General features: G+C 43.9%; 1 protein-coding gene across 10 annotated transcripts in view; it reads left to right on the top strand.

Moving 5' to 3' along the window:
• Positions 1-15,833, top strand: part of tdrd9 (tudor domain containing 9) — a 173,002-nt gene that overhangs the window by 97,112 nt on the left and 60,057 nt on the right. For 8 of the 10 annotated variants that reach the window (XM_070879279.1, XM_070879278.1, XM_070879277.1 and 5 more), the window contains exons 13-20: positions 8,228-8,332; positions 8,711-8,770; positions 9,372-9,469; positions 9,840-9,971; positions 10,165-10,327; positions 10,450-10,513; positions 13,407-13,470; positions 14,163-14,207. In XM_070879279.1, the coding sequence (XP_070735380.1) occupies positions 8,228-8,332; positions 8,711-8,770; positions 9,372-9,469; positions 9,840-9,971; positions 10,165-10,327; positions 10,450-10,513; positions 13,407-13,470; positions 14,163-14,207 (731 nt within the window). The remainder of the gene's footprint in view (positions 1-8,227; positions 8,333-8,710; positions 8,771-9,371; positions 9,470-9,839; positions 9,972-10,164; positions 10,328-10,449; positions 10,514-13,406; positions 13,471-14,162; positions 14,208-15,833) is intronic. The other 2 variants (XM_070879282.1, XM_070879280.1) reach the window with 2 other exon arrangements.

Raw genomic sequence — 15,833 nt, 5'->3', positions numbered from 1 at the left:
GATAGAAGGGCTTCCTGCAGCTCGTGTGACATCAGAACCAAATTGTCAGTTGGATATGTGGCGCAAAGGGGAGTTGGTTGCAGGGAGGAAAGACTAGACCTATACTGACCTTTCACTGAATATTCTGAAGGGAGAGTCTGCCTCAACAGATCTCTTTGCCAAAGTCCTAAATATAAGGACCTATATTAAAATGTTAGTGAACTTGGATATTTGAAATATCATGGTGAGTGACGCTTCACAGGCTATTTTGTGCAAGTTCTTCCAGCTTGGGCAGATGTTTATCTTACAGCTGATGTACAAACTGAGACTTGGAACAATAGTTGCTGGAAGTTGATTATCTGTAGGCTGGATATGAAAACACAGGCTCATAGTCAAGCTACAGCTCTTACCATGATTATGTTGCAGAGAGGTAGGCAGATGCTGCTGAAGCTCTGTATCCCCATCATTGGAAACGCCATTTGAAGAAGTATGGCTGTTACAAATCTGGGTCTGCCGTAGATACCTTCTTCGATTCAGTGGCCTCAGTTGCTCCTTTAAGTGCACTATACATCTTAGTTTTACCCAAATTGAACATTGTCCTATAGCTACTAGTACGTTAGGACCTAGGGAAGTAACAATAGAACCCTCTAATGAATATCTTTTCACCTATTTCTGCAATCCCTCCAAAGGCGAACCAAATTAACACGATTTGAGCCCAACCTTGTCTCATCTATTAACTAACTTTTTTTCTACTTTAAGATGAAATGTACAAAACAGGTATAGTCAGAATTACTTAATTCAGTTTAATTTATAGTAGGGTAATTATACAAAATACAGAACGTGCAATGCTGCAGCATCATAAACAGAACATTCGCCCTGCATCCTGTCCTACAGCCTAGCACAGAACTACTCTCCCTCCGGGCCCTTGCATTTTGCACATTTTTCTACCTGCCTTGCCTGTGCGGCACCTCGTTGTAAAAGCCAAACTTCTTGGTGTATGTTGTTTTTCAAAGTCTTTCAGTCTGTGTCAAAAAGCCTGCGTCACTCAGACCAATAGCGAGCAAATGGTTTCCAATACAATACAGGTTGAACTTCCCTTACCCAAAACCCCCTTATCCAGAACCTCCCCTCGTCCAGAACCATTCCCGGCTACTGGGTGGCGCATGCACAGAACTCCGACGTGAACAAATTGAAGTCCTTCCTTGCTGCTGACTCCTGCAGTTACTGGCGCCTGACCCTGCAATCCACCCCCGCCCCCCCCCCCCGCACATGATCTCTCTGCCGCACTCCCAACCCGAAGCCAGCCAACCCCAATATTCCCTTGCTCAGTACCTGTACCATCCAATTTAACGTGATCACCCCTCGTCTGGAAAGATCCCTTATGCAGAACAGTCCAGATCCCGAGGGTTCCGGATAAGGGAGGTTCAACCTGTAGTGGGAAATGTCACTCTGAGTAACCTAACATTAGCAGGACCTAGGGAAGTAACAATAGAACCCTCTAGTGAATTTAAATGGATGTCATTTCACCTATTTCTGTAATTGCTCCAAAGGCGAACCAAATTAGCCCGATTTGAGCCCAACCTCGTCTCAAACAGAAAAGCAAATTATAATTTAAATGGAGAAAAATTGCAAAGTGCTACAGTACAGAGGGTCCTTGTGCATGAAACACAAAAAGTAGTATGCAGGTACAGCAAGTAATCAGGAAGGCAAATGGAATGTTGGCCTTTATTGCAAAGGGGATGGAGTATAAAAGCCGAGTGTCCTGCTACAACTGTACAGGGTATTGGTGAGGCCACACCTGGAGTACTGCGGACGGTTTTGGTCTCCATATTTAAGGAAGGATATACTTGCATTGGAAGCTGTTTAGAGAAGGTTCACTAGATGGATTCCGGAGATGAGGGGGGTTGATTTATGAGAAAAGATTGAGTAGGTTGGGCCTATACACATTGGAGTTCAGAAGAATGAGAGGTAATCTTATTGAAACATAAAAGATAATGAGGGGGCTCGCAAGGTGGATGCAGAGACGATATTTCCACTCGTAAGGGAAACTAAAACTAGAGGGCATAGTCTCAGAATAGGGTTCCACCCATTTAAAACTGAGATGAGGAAGAATTTCTTCCCTGAGGGTTGTAAATCTGTGGAATTATCTGCCCCAGAGAGCTGTGGAGTCTGGGTCATTGAATGTATTTAAGGTCGGGATAGACAGATTTTTGAGCGCTAAGAGAATAAAGGGTTATGGGGAGCGGGCAGGGAGTTGGAGCTGAGTCCATGATCAGATCAGCCATGATCTTATTAAATGGCGGAGCATGTTCGAGGAGCCAAATGGCCTACTCCTATTTCTTATGTTCTTATAACAAATCGCTTATTGCTTTGTCTCTGGGAGAAGAGACTTCCGATTTACCATATTAACCACCCTGTTGTCTGTGACTTTTAAAACTTGAGAATGCACATTAATTTAACCCTTCATCCCCACCTCTCAAACCCCCCCACCTCTCAGCATTAAAAGTAAACTCTTTTCCAAATCCTTTCTGTGGAAAAATCGTCAAAAGTTTAGAAATGTGACCATGTTCATCCATGTTGCGGCCAGGGACATCATGATCATGATGCATTCACACATTTTATGGTGAGTAGTGCTCATGAGTTCCGAGTACCTCCTGCCGCCGAGCAAAGGCCCAAACCCATGCTTACTAGTTGTCCAATTGCCTATTCGTGACTGTTCTTTTGATAGGGGTAGGCAAGTGAGGTGTTTTGGGTTTGAGTGGTTCTAAGATGACATGCCTGACAGTGGAGGTTTGGAGCTAAGTCAATCCTCCTGTGGCAGACTTGAGACTGACATTTTACTCCAGCGGGCTGTTGATTGATAGTCAATCTGGCTCATGAACTGGGGGTTGAGATTCATTGCTAACGTGTAGCGTGGTCCTGGCTGGACAAGCTGCAGGGTGTGTGGTTTAAGGTGATTAAACGCCAGCAATGCCCCCACAAATTTATGGGCTTCTACTCTTGGTTCTATCATTGTCTGCCTAAATTCTTTGGATTTAAGATGGGTCTGTATTTAGAGGGAGAGGGTATATATTTCATATTTAAAAAAAAATCTACCTGTGTGCATATCTCAGAAGTTTGGTTTGGAGACTTTTAAAGATATTGATCGATTGCTATGCATGTCAGACACTTTGCTGTGAGTGGGATTTATCCAAGTCCATATCCAGGGGTCTATCAGATTATTATATTAGCTCGATTATTTGCTTCCTTGGTACTTATTTCCCTTGCACTGAAGCATTTATCTCTTACAGTAGTTTGTGATACGCTCATAATAAAGGATGAAACTGAGTACTGTGAGCAATGAGTGTGACCTTAGCTCCTTTAATAAGATTCCAGAGTGCAGGTACCATGTGGGTGGTCTGCTTATATACAGTGCTCCCAAGGGATGCTGGAATCCCTTGGGACTCCCAACAGGTAGGCCCTCTGGTGGTGGTGGTGTGATACAGGTTGCCAAGGGTTAAATATATAACATCACTCCCTCGTAAAGTTAATGGTACACTTATTTACAGGGTGAGATGATCTGGGGCTTTTCGCTCCCTTTTCAATTGTCTCGGTACAAATGCGGGTGTGGGTGAGTTGGTTAGTTCTTCACTGGGCTGCTGGGGATGGTGAGTTCGGCTTCGTGGTCAACCATGATGTCGATTGCCACTTGTGTGTGAGTTGGAGGGTCAAAGTTGGTGGTGTCTTCTTCGGGTTGTCCGTAGCTGTTGGTGAACCGCAATTTGATTTGGTCCAAATGTTTTCTGCACGTTAGTCCATTGGCCAATTTGACCTGAAACACCCTACTCCCTTCTTTGGCTATGACCATGCCAACGAGCCATTTGGGACCGTCCATAATTTGAGCACGAACACAGGATCATTGACCTCAATATTGCGTGACAACTTTGTGCGGTCATGGTACATACTTTGTTGATGCCGTTTGCCCTCCACGTGATCATGGAGATCAGGGTGGACAAGAGAGAGCCTTGTTTTGAGCGCCCTTTTCATGGGCAGCTCGACTGGGGGAACCCTGGTGAGCGAGTGGGGTCTGGTGCGGTAGCTGAGCAGCACTCAGGACAGCCGGGTCTGCAGGCAGCCTTCCGACACGCGTTTCAAGCTTTGCTTGATGATCTGAACTGCCCGTTCTGCTAGGCCGTTGGATGCGGGCTTGAATGGGGCAGATGTGACTTGCTTGATCCCATTGCGGGTCATGAATTCCTTGAATTCAGCACTGGTGAAACATGGCCCATTGTCGCTGACTAGGATATCAGGCAGGCCGTGTGTAGCAAACGTGGCTCATAGGCTTTCGATGGTGGCCGTGGATGTGCTTACAGACGTTATTACACATTCAATCCATTTTGAATAAGCATCCATGACAACCAAGAACCTTTTGTTGGAAATGGGCCCTCATAGTCCACGTGGATCCTCGACCACGGTTTGGAGGGCCAAGACTACAAACTTAGCGGTGCCTCTTTGGGTGCATTGCTTAGCTGAGAGCAAGTGTTGCACTGGTGCACACATGACTCTAAATCTGAGTCGATGCCAGGCCACCATACATGGGATCTGGCAATTGCTTTCATCATTGCAATGCCTGGGTGGGTGCTGTGCAGGTCACAAATGAATGTTTCTCTGTCCTTCTTGGGCAAGACCACACGATTACCCCACAACAGACAGTCCGCCTGCAAGGACATTTCGTCTTTGCGCCTGTGGAACTGCTTAATCGCCTTCTGCATCTCCGCTGGGATGCTGGACCAGCTCCCATGGAGGACACAGTTTTTTTTTTTACCAAGCACAGTAAAGGATCTTGGCTGGTCCAGGTCCTGATCTAGCGGGCCGTAACGGATGACTTTTTGTTTTCGATTGCATCCATTACCATGAGCAAGTCTGCAGGCTATGCCATTTCCACCCCGGTGGCGGGCAATGGTAGCCAACTGAGAGCATCAGCGCAGTTCTCTGTGGCGGATTACATAGTTGTATGCCGACAGCGTGAGCGCCCATTTTTGGATGCGGGCAGAGGCATTGGCGTTAATCCATTTGCTCTGAGAGAATAACAATGTTAGCAGCTTGTGGTCAGTTTCAAGTTCAAACTTGAGGCCAAACAAGTACTGTTGCATTTCTTTTCACCCCGTAAACGCACGCCAGAGCCTCTTTTTCAGTCATGCTGTGGGCCCGTTCGGCCTTGGACAGACTCCTGGACGCATAAGCGACCGGTTGCAAAATCCCCGATTCGTTAACCTGTTGTCAAACGGGGTCGGGTGTGTGTTACGACGTAGCGCAAGCTAGCACTGACTGTTTACATGGGTTATACAGGACAAGCAGCTTGTTTGAACACAACAGATTTCTGGCTTTCTCAAAGACAGTCTCTTGTGATTTCCCCCATACCCAGTCGTCTCCCTTGGACAGTAGCACATTTAGGGTTCTAGCAAGGTGCTTAACCCGGGTAGGAAATTACTGAAATAGTTGAGTCTCAGGAACGACTGCAGCTCCTTCGCGTTCTGTGGTCTCGGCGCGTTCTTGATGGCCTCCGTCTTGGCGTCAGTGGGTCTAATGCGATTATTCTTCCCAAGAACTTGACCTCCGGCGCCAGGAAAACACACTTCGAGCGTTTCAACCTGAGTCCCACATGATCCAACCGACTAAGAACCTCTTCCAGATTCTTCAAGTGCTCAATGGTGTCCCGACCTGTAACCAGTATGTCGTCCTGGAAAACCACGGTGCGAGGGACCGACTTTAGCAGGCTCTCCATGTTCCGTTGGAAGATTGCCGCGGCCGACCGGGCATCTCTTACAGATGAACAGACCTTTGTGCGTGTTGATGCAGGTGAGGCCTTTCGAAGATTCCTCCAGCTCCTGCGTCATGTAGACCGAGGTCAGGTCCAACTTGGTGAACGTCTTCCCTCCAGCCAGGGTCGCAAATAGTTTGTCTGCCTTGGGTAGTGGGTACTGGTCCTGTAGCGAAAAACGGTTAATCGTTACTTTATAGTCCCCACAAATTCTGACCGTGCCGTCACCTTTAAGTACCGGGACAATCGAACTGGCCCACTCATTGAAGACGCGATGATGCCTTCTCACTGCAGCCTGTCCAGCTCAATTTCCACTTTCTCACATATCATATACGGTACCGTCCGTGCCTTGTGGTGGTTGGGTCGCATATCGGGAACCAAACAGATCTAAACTTTCGTCCCCGAGAAGCTTCCCATGCCTGGCTTGAACAACAATGGAAATCTGCTCAGAACCTGGGCACACGAGGCGTCGTCGATGGACGAAAGCACTCGGATGTTGTCCCAGTTCCAGCGGATTTTTCCCAGCCAGCTTCTGCCAAACAGTGTGGGGCCATCCCCCTGGCATAATCCAGCGTGGGAGTTCGTGCACTGCTCCATCATAGGATACTTTGACATCTGCACTGCCAATTACAGAGATCAGTCCCTTGGTGTATGTTCTTAGCTTGGTGTGAATGGGGCTGAGCTTAAGCCTGTGTGCCTTGTTGCACCACAGCCTGTCAAAGGCCTTTTTGCTCATTATGGACTGACTCGCATCCGTGTCCAGTTCCATGGATACTGGAATTCCGTTCAGTTCAACTTTCAACATTATTGGTGGACATTTCATGGTGAAGGTGTGTATCCCGTACACTTCTGCCTCCTCGGTTCGAGTCTCCAATTCAGCCCGATCCACAGTGGATTGATCTTCCTCTGCAACGTGGTGGTTTGCAGGGTTTGCAGCTCGCCTGTGCACTCGCTGGAGGTGTCCCATTGTTCTGCAGCCGTTGCACGCATAATTCTTGAAGCAGCGTTGATGGGCCCGATGATTGCCTCCACAGCGCCAACAAGGTGTTAACTGCCTCGCATTAACGATTGATGGCGGACTCTGGGTCATCTGAGGTCGTGCAGCAGCCGGCGTGAACCTTCTGCATGTATATTCCTGCTCGAAAACGACGTTACTTTATGCACAGTACTGGCCGAAACCTCTTTATGCTGCGAAATTTGTTTGGTGTTGTCACTTGTGGACACTTGTTATGGCTTTGATCAGATTCGGAGTTTCAACAGTCAATAGTTTGCGAAGGATTACCTCATGGCCAATGCTAAGCACAAAAATGTCTCTCAGCATTTGTTCTAGGAATGCATCAAATTCACAATGTCCTGCGAGGCGCCTTAGTTCGGCGACGTAGCTTGTCACTTCCTGGCCCTCCGACCATTGACACGTGTAGAACCGATACCTCGCCATCAAAGCGCTTTCCTTAGGATTTAGGTGCTCCCGGACCAGTGTACACAATTCTTCATAGCATTTAGTTGTTGGTTTTACCGGAGCTAGAAGATTTTTCATGAGGCCATAGGTTGTTGCCCCACAGACGGTAAGGAGGATCACCCTTCGTTTGGCAGCATTCTCGTCCCCTTCCAGCTTGTTGGCCACAAAGTATTGGTCGAGTCTCTCCACGAAGGCCTCTCAATTGTCCCCTTCTGAGAATTTCTCCAGGATATCAACTGTTCTTTGCATTTTCGCGCGGTTGTTCGTTATCTCGTCACCAATTGATACACTCATAACAAAGGATGAAACTGAGGACTGTGAGCAATGAGTAAGTGTGACCTTAGCCCCTTTAATAAGACTCCAGAGTGCAGGTACTGCGTGGGTGATCTGCTTATATACAGTGATCCCAAGGAATGCTGGGATCCCTTGGGACTCTTAACAGGTAGGCCCTCTGATGGTGGTGTGGGTTGCCAAGGGTTAAATACATAACAGTTTGGATTTAGATGCTTCACTTACGTTGGTTGTTTCCATCTCTGGGACCTTGCCACCTCTGTCATTCTGCAGTTTAAGGTTTTTCCCTCGACACAGAAAAAGATGGACCTCTACAAAAAAAAATGTGTTACAGCATATTCAGGGCCCTAGAGGACCTTATAGACTTACGATGTTGATAGAAAAACCTGGACAAATGTTTATCCAGTTTTGATGTTTATCAAGCAGGTAGGGCTTGTCTCCTTCCAATTGTTCTTTTGTCATCCAGTAGAGAGGTACATCAAATTTTAGTAATAATCACAAATAGGTAGCTTAAACAGTAATGAATATCTATAAAAGGGCCAATTAAGTATGTACTATTGGTTTAGTTTTGAACTATATATTGTATATATGTTAAAATAACCTTATTAATCAAAGCTAAGGGCATTATTTGTGGGTTCTATCTGAAAATTAGTTTTGTTCAGCATTGTAAATATTCTTTCTTCTTCTTACAATGCTAGTGATAGACTTTTGTTTGACTCGTATTCTGGTTTGTGATGATGACACAAACTACCAGAGCCTTCGCTTGAGTTGGGCTTCAAAGATGAGCTGTAATCAGAGGAAAGGTAAGAAAGGCCAGTTTTAAAATTATCAAATGTTTTTTTGGGAAAACAGCATAATTTTCAGTTCTGGAGCCTTCCTTCATCTACAAGACTTGAGCTTGATGTCTTTTTGTTGGGAGTCGAGGCTTTATTGGTTGAGCTACTAGACCACTTAATGAATTCCAATCAAACTTTTATCAATTAGATCAATTGTCCACTAAATATGTAATGGGTCTGGGTTTCAGTGTGTGGTGAATTACACAAGAGATTAAAATAGGTTACATATCTGGATGGCCTTGTTGATGTTTCAAATATTTCCATTCAAATAATTGCTCAAGCATTATTAGAATAAAGGAACTAGTTAAGAACTTGCATTTAAAATAGCATATTTCATATCCGCAGGGTTTCCCAAAGCACTTTACAGCGAATTAATTACTTCTGAAGTTTGTCACTGTTATGCAGGTAAACAAGGTAGCCAATTGTGCATAGCAATGTCCCACAAATATCAAATGAGATAAATGACCAGTTAATCTGTTTTGGTGATATTTTAGAGTATTATTGTTGACTAGTACATGGACGAACTCTCTTCAGAGAGTACTGTGGGATCTTTTACTTTTACCTGACAGCCAGACGGGACCTCTAACATCTCATTTGAAAGATTATTAAATGCAATAAAGACATGGGATACAGCATGAAATTAGGAGAAATTCCGTATTGCTTGAATGCTATTGTCATGTTGTAACCTCACATAACTGTAACCTTCATGTAACAACACTGTACACACCTGAGAAATGCACACCTTGATCACAGTGGGTGAACTTGTGGGAGACACTCCTCACCTGGTCATCCAGGTATATAAAGGGAGGTCCCACGCAGGGTCATCACTTCTTGGTCCTGTGAATAAAGGTACAGGTCACAAAGTGACCTTGTCTCCAGTATGTGCCTCGTGTTGATTTGCTGTAGTGTGTAAGGACACAACAGCTATAATGCAATATTAGATTTTGAAAAGAGAAATTGCTTCATTCTCATTTTTCAAGCAAGTTGTCATTTACACCTTAAATAGGACGTGCTGGTCGTGTTTCAAAAGGATACTGTTATCGATTAGTGACGTATGATTTCTGGACACACTGCATCCCTGATCATGCAGTACCAGAGATGCAGGTAAAAGCTTCTTTTCCAAGAAAAACACATTGTCCTGCATATCTGCTTTCACTTTAAAATGGGACTGACAAGTGTTCTTGCTTTATTCAGTTATTAAACACTAAGTAGTATTGGCTTATTTAACACATATTAAATGCTCATTTTTTAGAAAAAATATTTTGAAATTTTACATTATGACTCCAGTATTGTCGCATGAAATGCATTAGGTGCCTGTCAGAAGCAGTGTGTAAATTTCTGTAATTACACATCCATTACAAAAGGCTCTACAAATTTTTTTGCAGTTAGATGATTTTTCATTTAAGTTATAAGGTACATATAGGTAATGAGAAAAAAACCCATAAACATTTGTGTTTCTCTGTAAATTTCTTAGCGCTGCCCATTGGGCAATAGTGTACTGAAAGTCAAATTACTGGATATGGGAGAACCAAGAGCTTTGTTGGCTTCTGCCTTATCTCCACCAAATCTGCGAGACATTGAACGCACAGTCCTGCTACTGAAAGAGGCAAGTAGCTCATCAGTCCCTGAATACTGACCTATTATAGTGAATCTTTTCACTTAATGCCAAAAATCTAATATAAAGGATTTGTTTTGTGCAGTAGTTTTTTTAAAAATCAGAAAATAGTCACGATACTTACAGTGTTTCCTTCACTGGTGAAAAACACTAATATGGCTGTTTTGTCTTTTTATTTATAAAGGTGGGAGCACTTTCTATTGAAACGAAAGGAGTAGAAAACCCGTATGATGGAGATATGACATTCTTGGGAAAAGTATTGGCATGTTTGCCTGTGGATCTCCAATTAGGAAAACTTGTAGTTTTAGGACATGTGTTTGGGTGTTTAGAGGAGTGCCTAATTATCGGTAAGAATGTAGAAATACAGATGGAGTATTACATTTGCTAAACTATAATCTAAAATCCAAGGAACAAAACTTTGACCGACTTTCTGAAACTGATTTTAATAAACTGCAACTTTCCTTTCCAGCTGCTGCTCTTTCACTGAAAAACTTTTTTGCAATGCCTTTCAAGCAGCACCTTGAAGGATACCGGTAAATTTGAATTTCTTTTAGGGTGGGGGTTAGGAATGGAAGAGGAAAAGGGATCGGGAGAGAAAAGGGTGCTAAACTATTAGAATGTTCCTCCACCCTCGCCTCCAAGTGCGAGAAGCTCATGAACTTCTTTGTCTCTAAGACTGGGATGATCCGTTCAGTTGCCTCTGCTGCTTCCCCCTCTCTCTTCTCTTTCCCCCGCCCCCCCCCCCCAGCCCACCGGGCCAAACTTCCTCTAAAGTTCCCCCCTACCCTAGCCCTGAACTCACATCTTTCTCTAGTTTCTCTCCTATCTCCTGTGAGCTTATCTTGTCCACGGACCCAGCCCCTCTAAATTGCTGGCCACCCAACTTCCATTCTTGGCTGATATTGTTAATGGTTCTCTCTTCTAAGGTACTGTCCCTTTACTTTCAAACACCATCACCCCTCTCAAAAAAAAATACAGCCTTTGACCCCCCTCTGTTCTTGCAAACTACTCTCCCACCTCCAACCTCATTTGTTCTCATTTGTTTTGTCACCTCTCAAATTCAACCCTATCTTTCCCAGAACTCCATGTTTGAATCCCTCCAATCAAATTTCTACCCATGCCACAGTACTGAAACGGCTCTTACCAAAGTCAGAAATTACATCCTATGTGACTGTGACAAAGGTAAACTATCCCTTCTTGTCTTTTTCGACCTGTCCGCAGTCTTTGACATTGTTGACCACCCCATCCTCCTCGAACGCCTCTCCACCGTCGTCCAGCTGGGTGGGATTGCACGTGTCTGGTTCCGTCCTTATTTATCCAGTCGTAGTCAGAGAATCGCCTGCAATGGATTCTCTTCCCGCTCCCGCACTGTTATCCCAAGTGTCCCCCAAGGCTCTATCCTTGACCTTTCACCTATTTTTCATCTATATGCTGTCTCCCAGCGACATCATCCGAAAAGACAGTCCGGTTTCACATGTATGCTGATCTCTCTCGACCCCTACACTGTCTCCTCACTGCTTGCCCACCATCCAGCACTGGATGAGCAGAAATATCCTACCATCTAAATATTGGGAAGACTGAAGCCATTGTCTTTGGTCCCCACCACCGACTCCATCCCTCTCCCTGGCTGAGCCAGTCTGTTCACAATCTTAGTGTCGTATTCTGGCCACATATCCGTGCCATCACTAAGACCACCTATTTCTACCTCAGTACATCGCCCGGCTCCGCTCCTGCCTCAGCTCATCTGCTGAAACCCACAACCATGCCATTATTATCTCTAGACTTGACTATTCCAATGCACTCCTGGCCAGACTCTCATCTTTCACCCTCCATAAACTTAAGGTCATCCAAAACTCTGCTGCCTGTATCCTAACTTGCATCTGTTCACCCATCACCTCCTGTGTTCGTTGACCTACATTGGCTCCTACATTAAGCAACGCTCGATTTTAAAATACTCATTCGTGTTTTCCACCCTTCTCTATCTCTGCAACCTCCTCCAGCCTTACAACCCTGAGATATCTGCACTCAATTCTGGCCTCTTGCGCATCCCGATTTTAGTTGCTTCACCATTGCCGCCCGTGCCTTCAGCTGCCTCGGCCCTAAGCTCTGGAATTCCCTCTCTAAATCTCTCTGCCTCTGTACCTCTCTTTCCTCCTTTTAAGATGCTCCTTAAAACCTACCTCTTTGTCTGCCCTAATATCTCCTTACGTGGCTCGTCGTCAATTTTTGTTTGCTAATGCTCCTGTGAGGCTCTTTGGAACATTTTATTACATTAAAGGTGCTATATAAATGCAAATTGTTCATAAAGGAAGGATCACAAAAAAAATAGAAGCAAATTTGGAATGTAACTGCACTGTTGAACTAATGGGTAGCACAGAATCAGCCATGATCTTATTGAATGGCGGAGCAGGCTCGAGGGGCCAAATGGCCTTCTGCTCCTATTTCTTATGTTCTTATGTAGAATGGTGGGATACAGGTTTGCAGCAATAATTACCCACCCTGCACAATAAGTTACTAATGCTAGTTGAGAGGGGTGGGGAAAGATAAGAAAATAATAAGAATTAGAATCTCTCTGGCTTTTACAGGGGGTAATTAGATAAGACTGTACACCCTAGAATGAGTGAGGAGAGGATTTTTCTTTGTTCAAAAATATTTTGTGCAAAACAAGTTTTTTTTTTGTGAATTTTGTGCTCATCTCGGTTAAAGCTCTGTTCCAACAATGTACCTCAGTGAGAACTCCTTATTCCACTATTTTTTCCATTTCCATTAATTGGACCATGTCATTTTATATAATACTTTCTCTCTCTCGCTCTCTCTCGCTCTCTCTCGCTCTCTCTCGCTCTCTCCCCCTCCCTCCCTCCCTATCCCCTCTCTCCTCCCTCGTTGATAGAACAAAAACAAAAGTCGACAATAGGTGTGTATTCTCTCTCTGACACACACAGCTTCTTTATTTTAAAACAAAACTGTTAAATTTGCCTCAAGATTTTGAATTTGTTCTCTAGCATTTATTCTAATTATTTTGAAAAGATTTTGAGCAGAAACTGAAGAAAATAGATTCTGCAGTTTAGCTGGCTAATACTGATGGATCCTGGGAAATTAGGTACACTGCGCCTGTTCAGTCTGCACAATCCACATTCACCTCTGGGCAAAAATAATTAACTTCAAGCCCGGGCTTTTGGGATATTTTGAAGCCTTCAGGTAAAACTTTAACAAAGTTTAGGGTTAGGGTTATAAAATGTGGATCTAGGAATTTACAATTAGGGGGGAAAAAACACACACAATGTGACCAACACATGCTAACAGGAAGTCAAGTGGTGCAGACAGAATGCATACAGATGTAAATCTAATATGACTGTGTGTAAATGTGCATATCTGAATGTCTTAGATTAGATCATTGTGTTTTAATTGTAATTTGTGTTTGTGTAGGAATAAAATGGAGTATTCAGATGGAACATTAAGTGATTGCATTGCACTTGTGAATGCATTCAAGGTAATAAAATAACCACTCACAAAATTACGTCTGCAAACTTGCACTGTTTATTACATAAGTCATGTAATAAGATAAAACATTACTTCCCTGCCATATCAAATTTAGAAATTGCTTTCACCCACTCTAATACTTTCAACGGTCAATTAACCCCTTAAGATCTATACTTCATATTATCCATCTCAATGTAATAGTGAGCACAGCTGAATTGTTTGAGAAAAATACACCATGAAAAGTTAGGAACTTAATTTTGGTAGCCTTGTAACTCAGAATTTGAGGCATACAGATTAAGAAAATCCCAGGTTCGAGTTATCTGATTTCAGCTGGGGCACTTCCACTGGGCAGAAGGTTGGTTCAAGCTCACTCTCCTAATTGCTATTCAGATTTTCTGCAGGAAGTGCACATACGTAGATATAAAGAGAGAATAGCATTGGCCTCGATGGTTATTCCCTCCCCTTCTCCTGAAGTCGAATAGCCTGTTGACTCAACATCAAGGTTCAGACATAAATAATGACCACTTTGGTGAAGCAGCCACCCCTCGATCGTGCCATTCTCCCGTGCCTTCTAATGGTCTTGATTACTCAGCCAACTACGATCATTCCTTCTGAATCCAGCTTCTGTGTTCTATACCTTTTGAGTATCATAAGATTAAGTTGCAAATGATTTATTAACCTTTTTATGAATTTTTGTCATAGGCTTGGCGTACTTGCAGAGAACAAGGACAGCTGAGATTTCCCAGGGTTAGTGCACGTTGCAGTCTTTATTTTTTTAACTTAGCATTCCAGTATTTTGCAACCATTTATCATGTTGTTTCATTTTCAAAATCAGTTTTTCTTAGCAAGCTGAAACATATTCATGCATTACATTTAATCTTATGAATTATAATAAGACTGACACTACATTGATATTGTACTAGATTCACTGACTAATGAAATGGAGCACTTCAAAAATGAAATTATATTTGATCAAGATGGAAAACTTTTAAAGTTAGAATTAGGTTGGCACACTGTCCTTTTATTCAGGTTTTTAATCAAACACAGACTGATGGGATAAAGTGACAAATGCAGGTAACAGTTGTACCACATAAGCACCAGGCAATGATTATCTCCAGCAGTTAAAGTACCAACTACCTCCCCGTGACCTTCAATGCCATCACCACAGTCAAGTCCCTCACAATCAAGAGTTTGACCAAGAATATCAACACTGGGTATTCTGTGATAAGGGGCTTGCTCATCTGATCCCTGAAATCCTTCTACTATCTAAAAGGCTCAAGTCAAGATGGAATGTGATGGAATACTTGCCATTCACCTGGATGGATGCGGCTGCACTAAAATGCAAGAAACATAGAAAATAGGTGCAGGAGTAGGCCATTCGGCCCTTCAAGCCTGCACCACCATTCAATGAGTTCATGGCTGAACATGCAACTTCCGTACCCCATTCCTGCTTTCTTGCCATACCCCTTGATCCCCCTAGTAGTAAGGACTACATTTAACTCCTTTTTGAATATATTTAGTGAATTGGCCTCAACAACTTTCTGTGGTAGAGAATTCCACAAGTTCACCACTCTCTGGGTGAAGAAGTTTCTCCTCATCTCGGTCCTAAATGGCTTCCCCCTTATCCTTAGACTGTGTCCCCTGGTTCTGGACTTCCCCAACATTGGGAACATTCTTCCTGCATCTAACCTGTCCAAACCCGTCAGAATTTTAAACGTTTCTATGAGATCCCCTCTCATTCTTCTGCATTCCAGTGAATACAAGCCCAGTTGATCCAGTCTTTCTTGATATGTCAGTCCCACCATTCCGGGAATCAGTCTGGTGAACCTTCGCTGCACTCCCTCATTAGCAAGAATGCCCTTCCTCAAGTTAGGAGACCAAAACTGTACACAATACTCCAGGTGTGGCCTCACCAAGGCCCTGTACAACTGCAGTAACACCTCCCTGCCCCTGTACTCAAATCCCCTCGCTATGAAGGCCAACATGCCATTTGCTTTCTTAACCGCCTGCTGTACCTGCATGCCAACCTTCAATGACTGATGTACCATGACACCCAGGTCTCATTGCACCCCCCCTTTTCCTAATCTGTCACCATTCAGATGATAGTCTGTCTCTCTTTTTACCACCAAAGTGGATAACCTCACATTTATCCACATTATACTTCATCTGCCATGCATTTGCCCACTCACTTAACCTATCCAAGTCACTCTGCAGCCTCATAGCATCCTCCTCGCAGCTCACACTGCCATCCAACTTAATGTCATCTGCAAATTTGGAGATACTACATTTAATCCCCTCGTCTAAATCATTAATGTGCAATGTAAACAGCTGGGGCCCCAGCACAGAACCTTGCGGTACCCCACCAGTCACTGC

This window comes from Pristiophorus japonicus, chromosome 4 (assembly GCF_044704955.1).
Source record: "Pristiophorus japonicus isolate sPriJap1 chromosome 4, sPriJap1.hap1, whole genome shotgun sequence".
NCBI classification, from domain to species: Eukaryota; Metazoa; Chordata; class Chondrichthyes; family Pristiophoridae; genus Pristiophorus; species Pristiophorus japonicus.
This window is presented reverse-complemented; position numbering and strand designations above follow the sequence as displayed.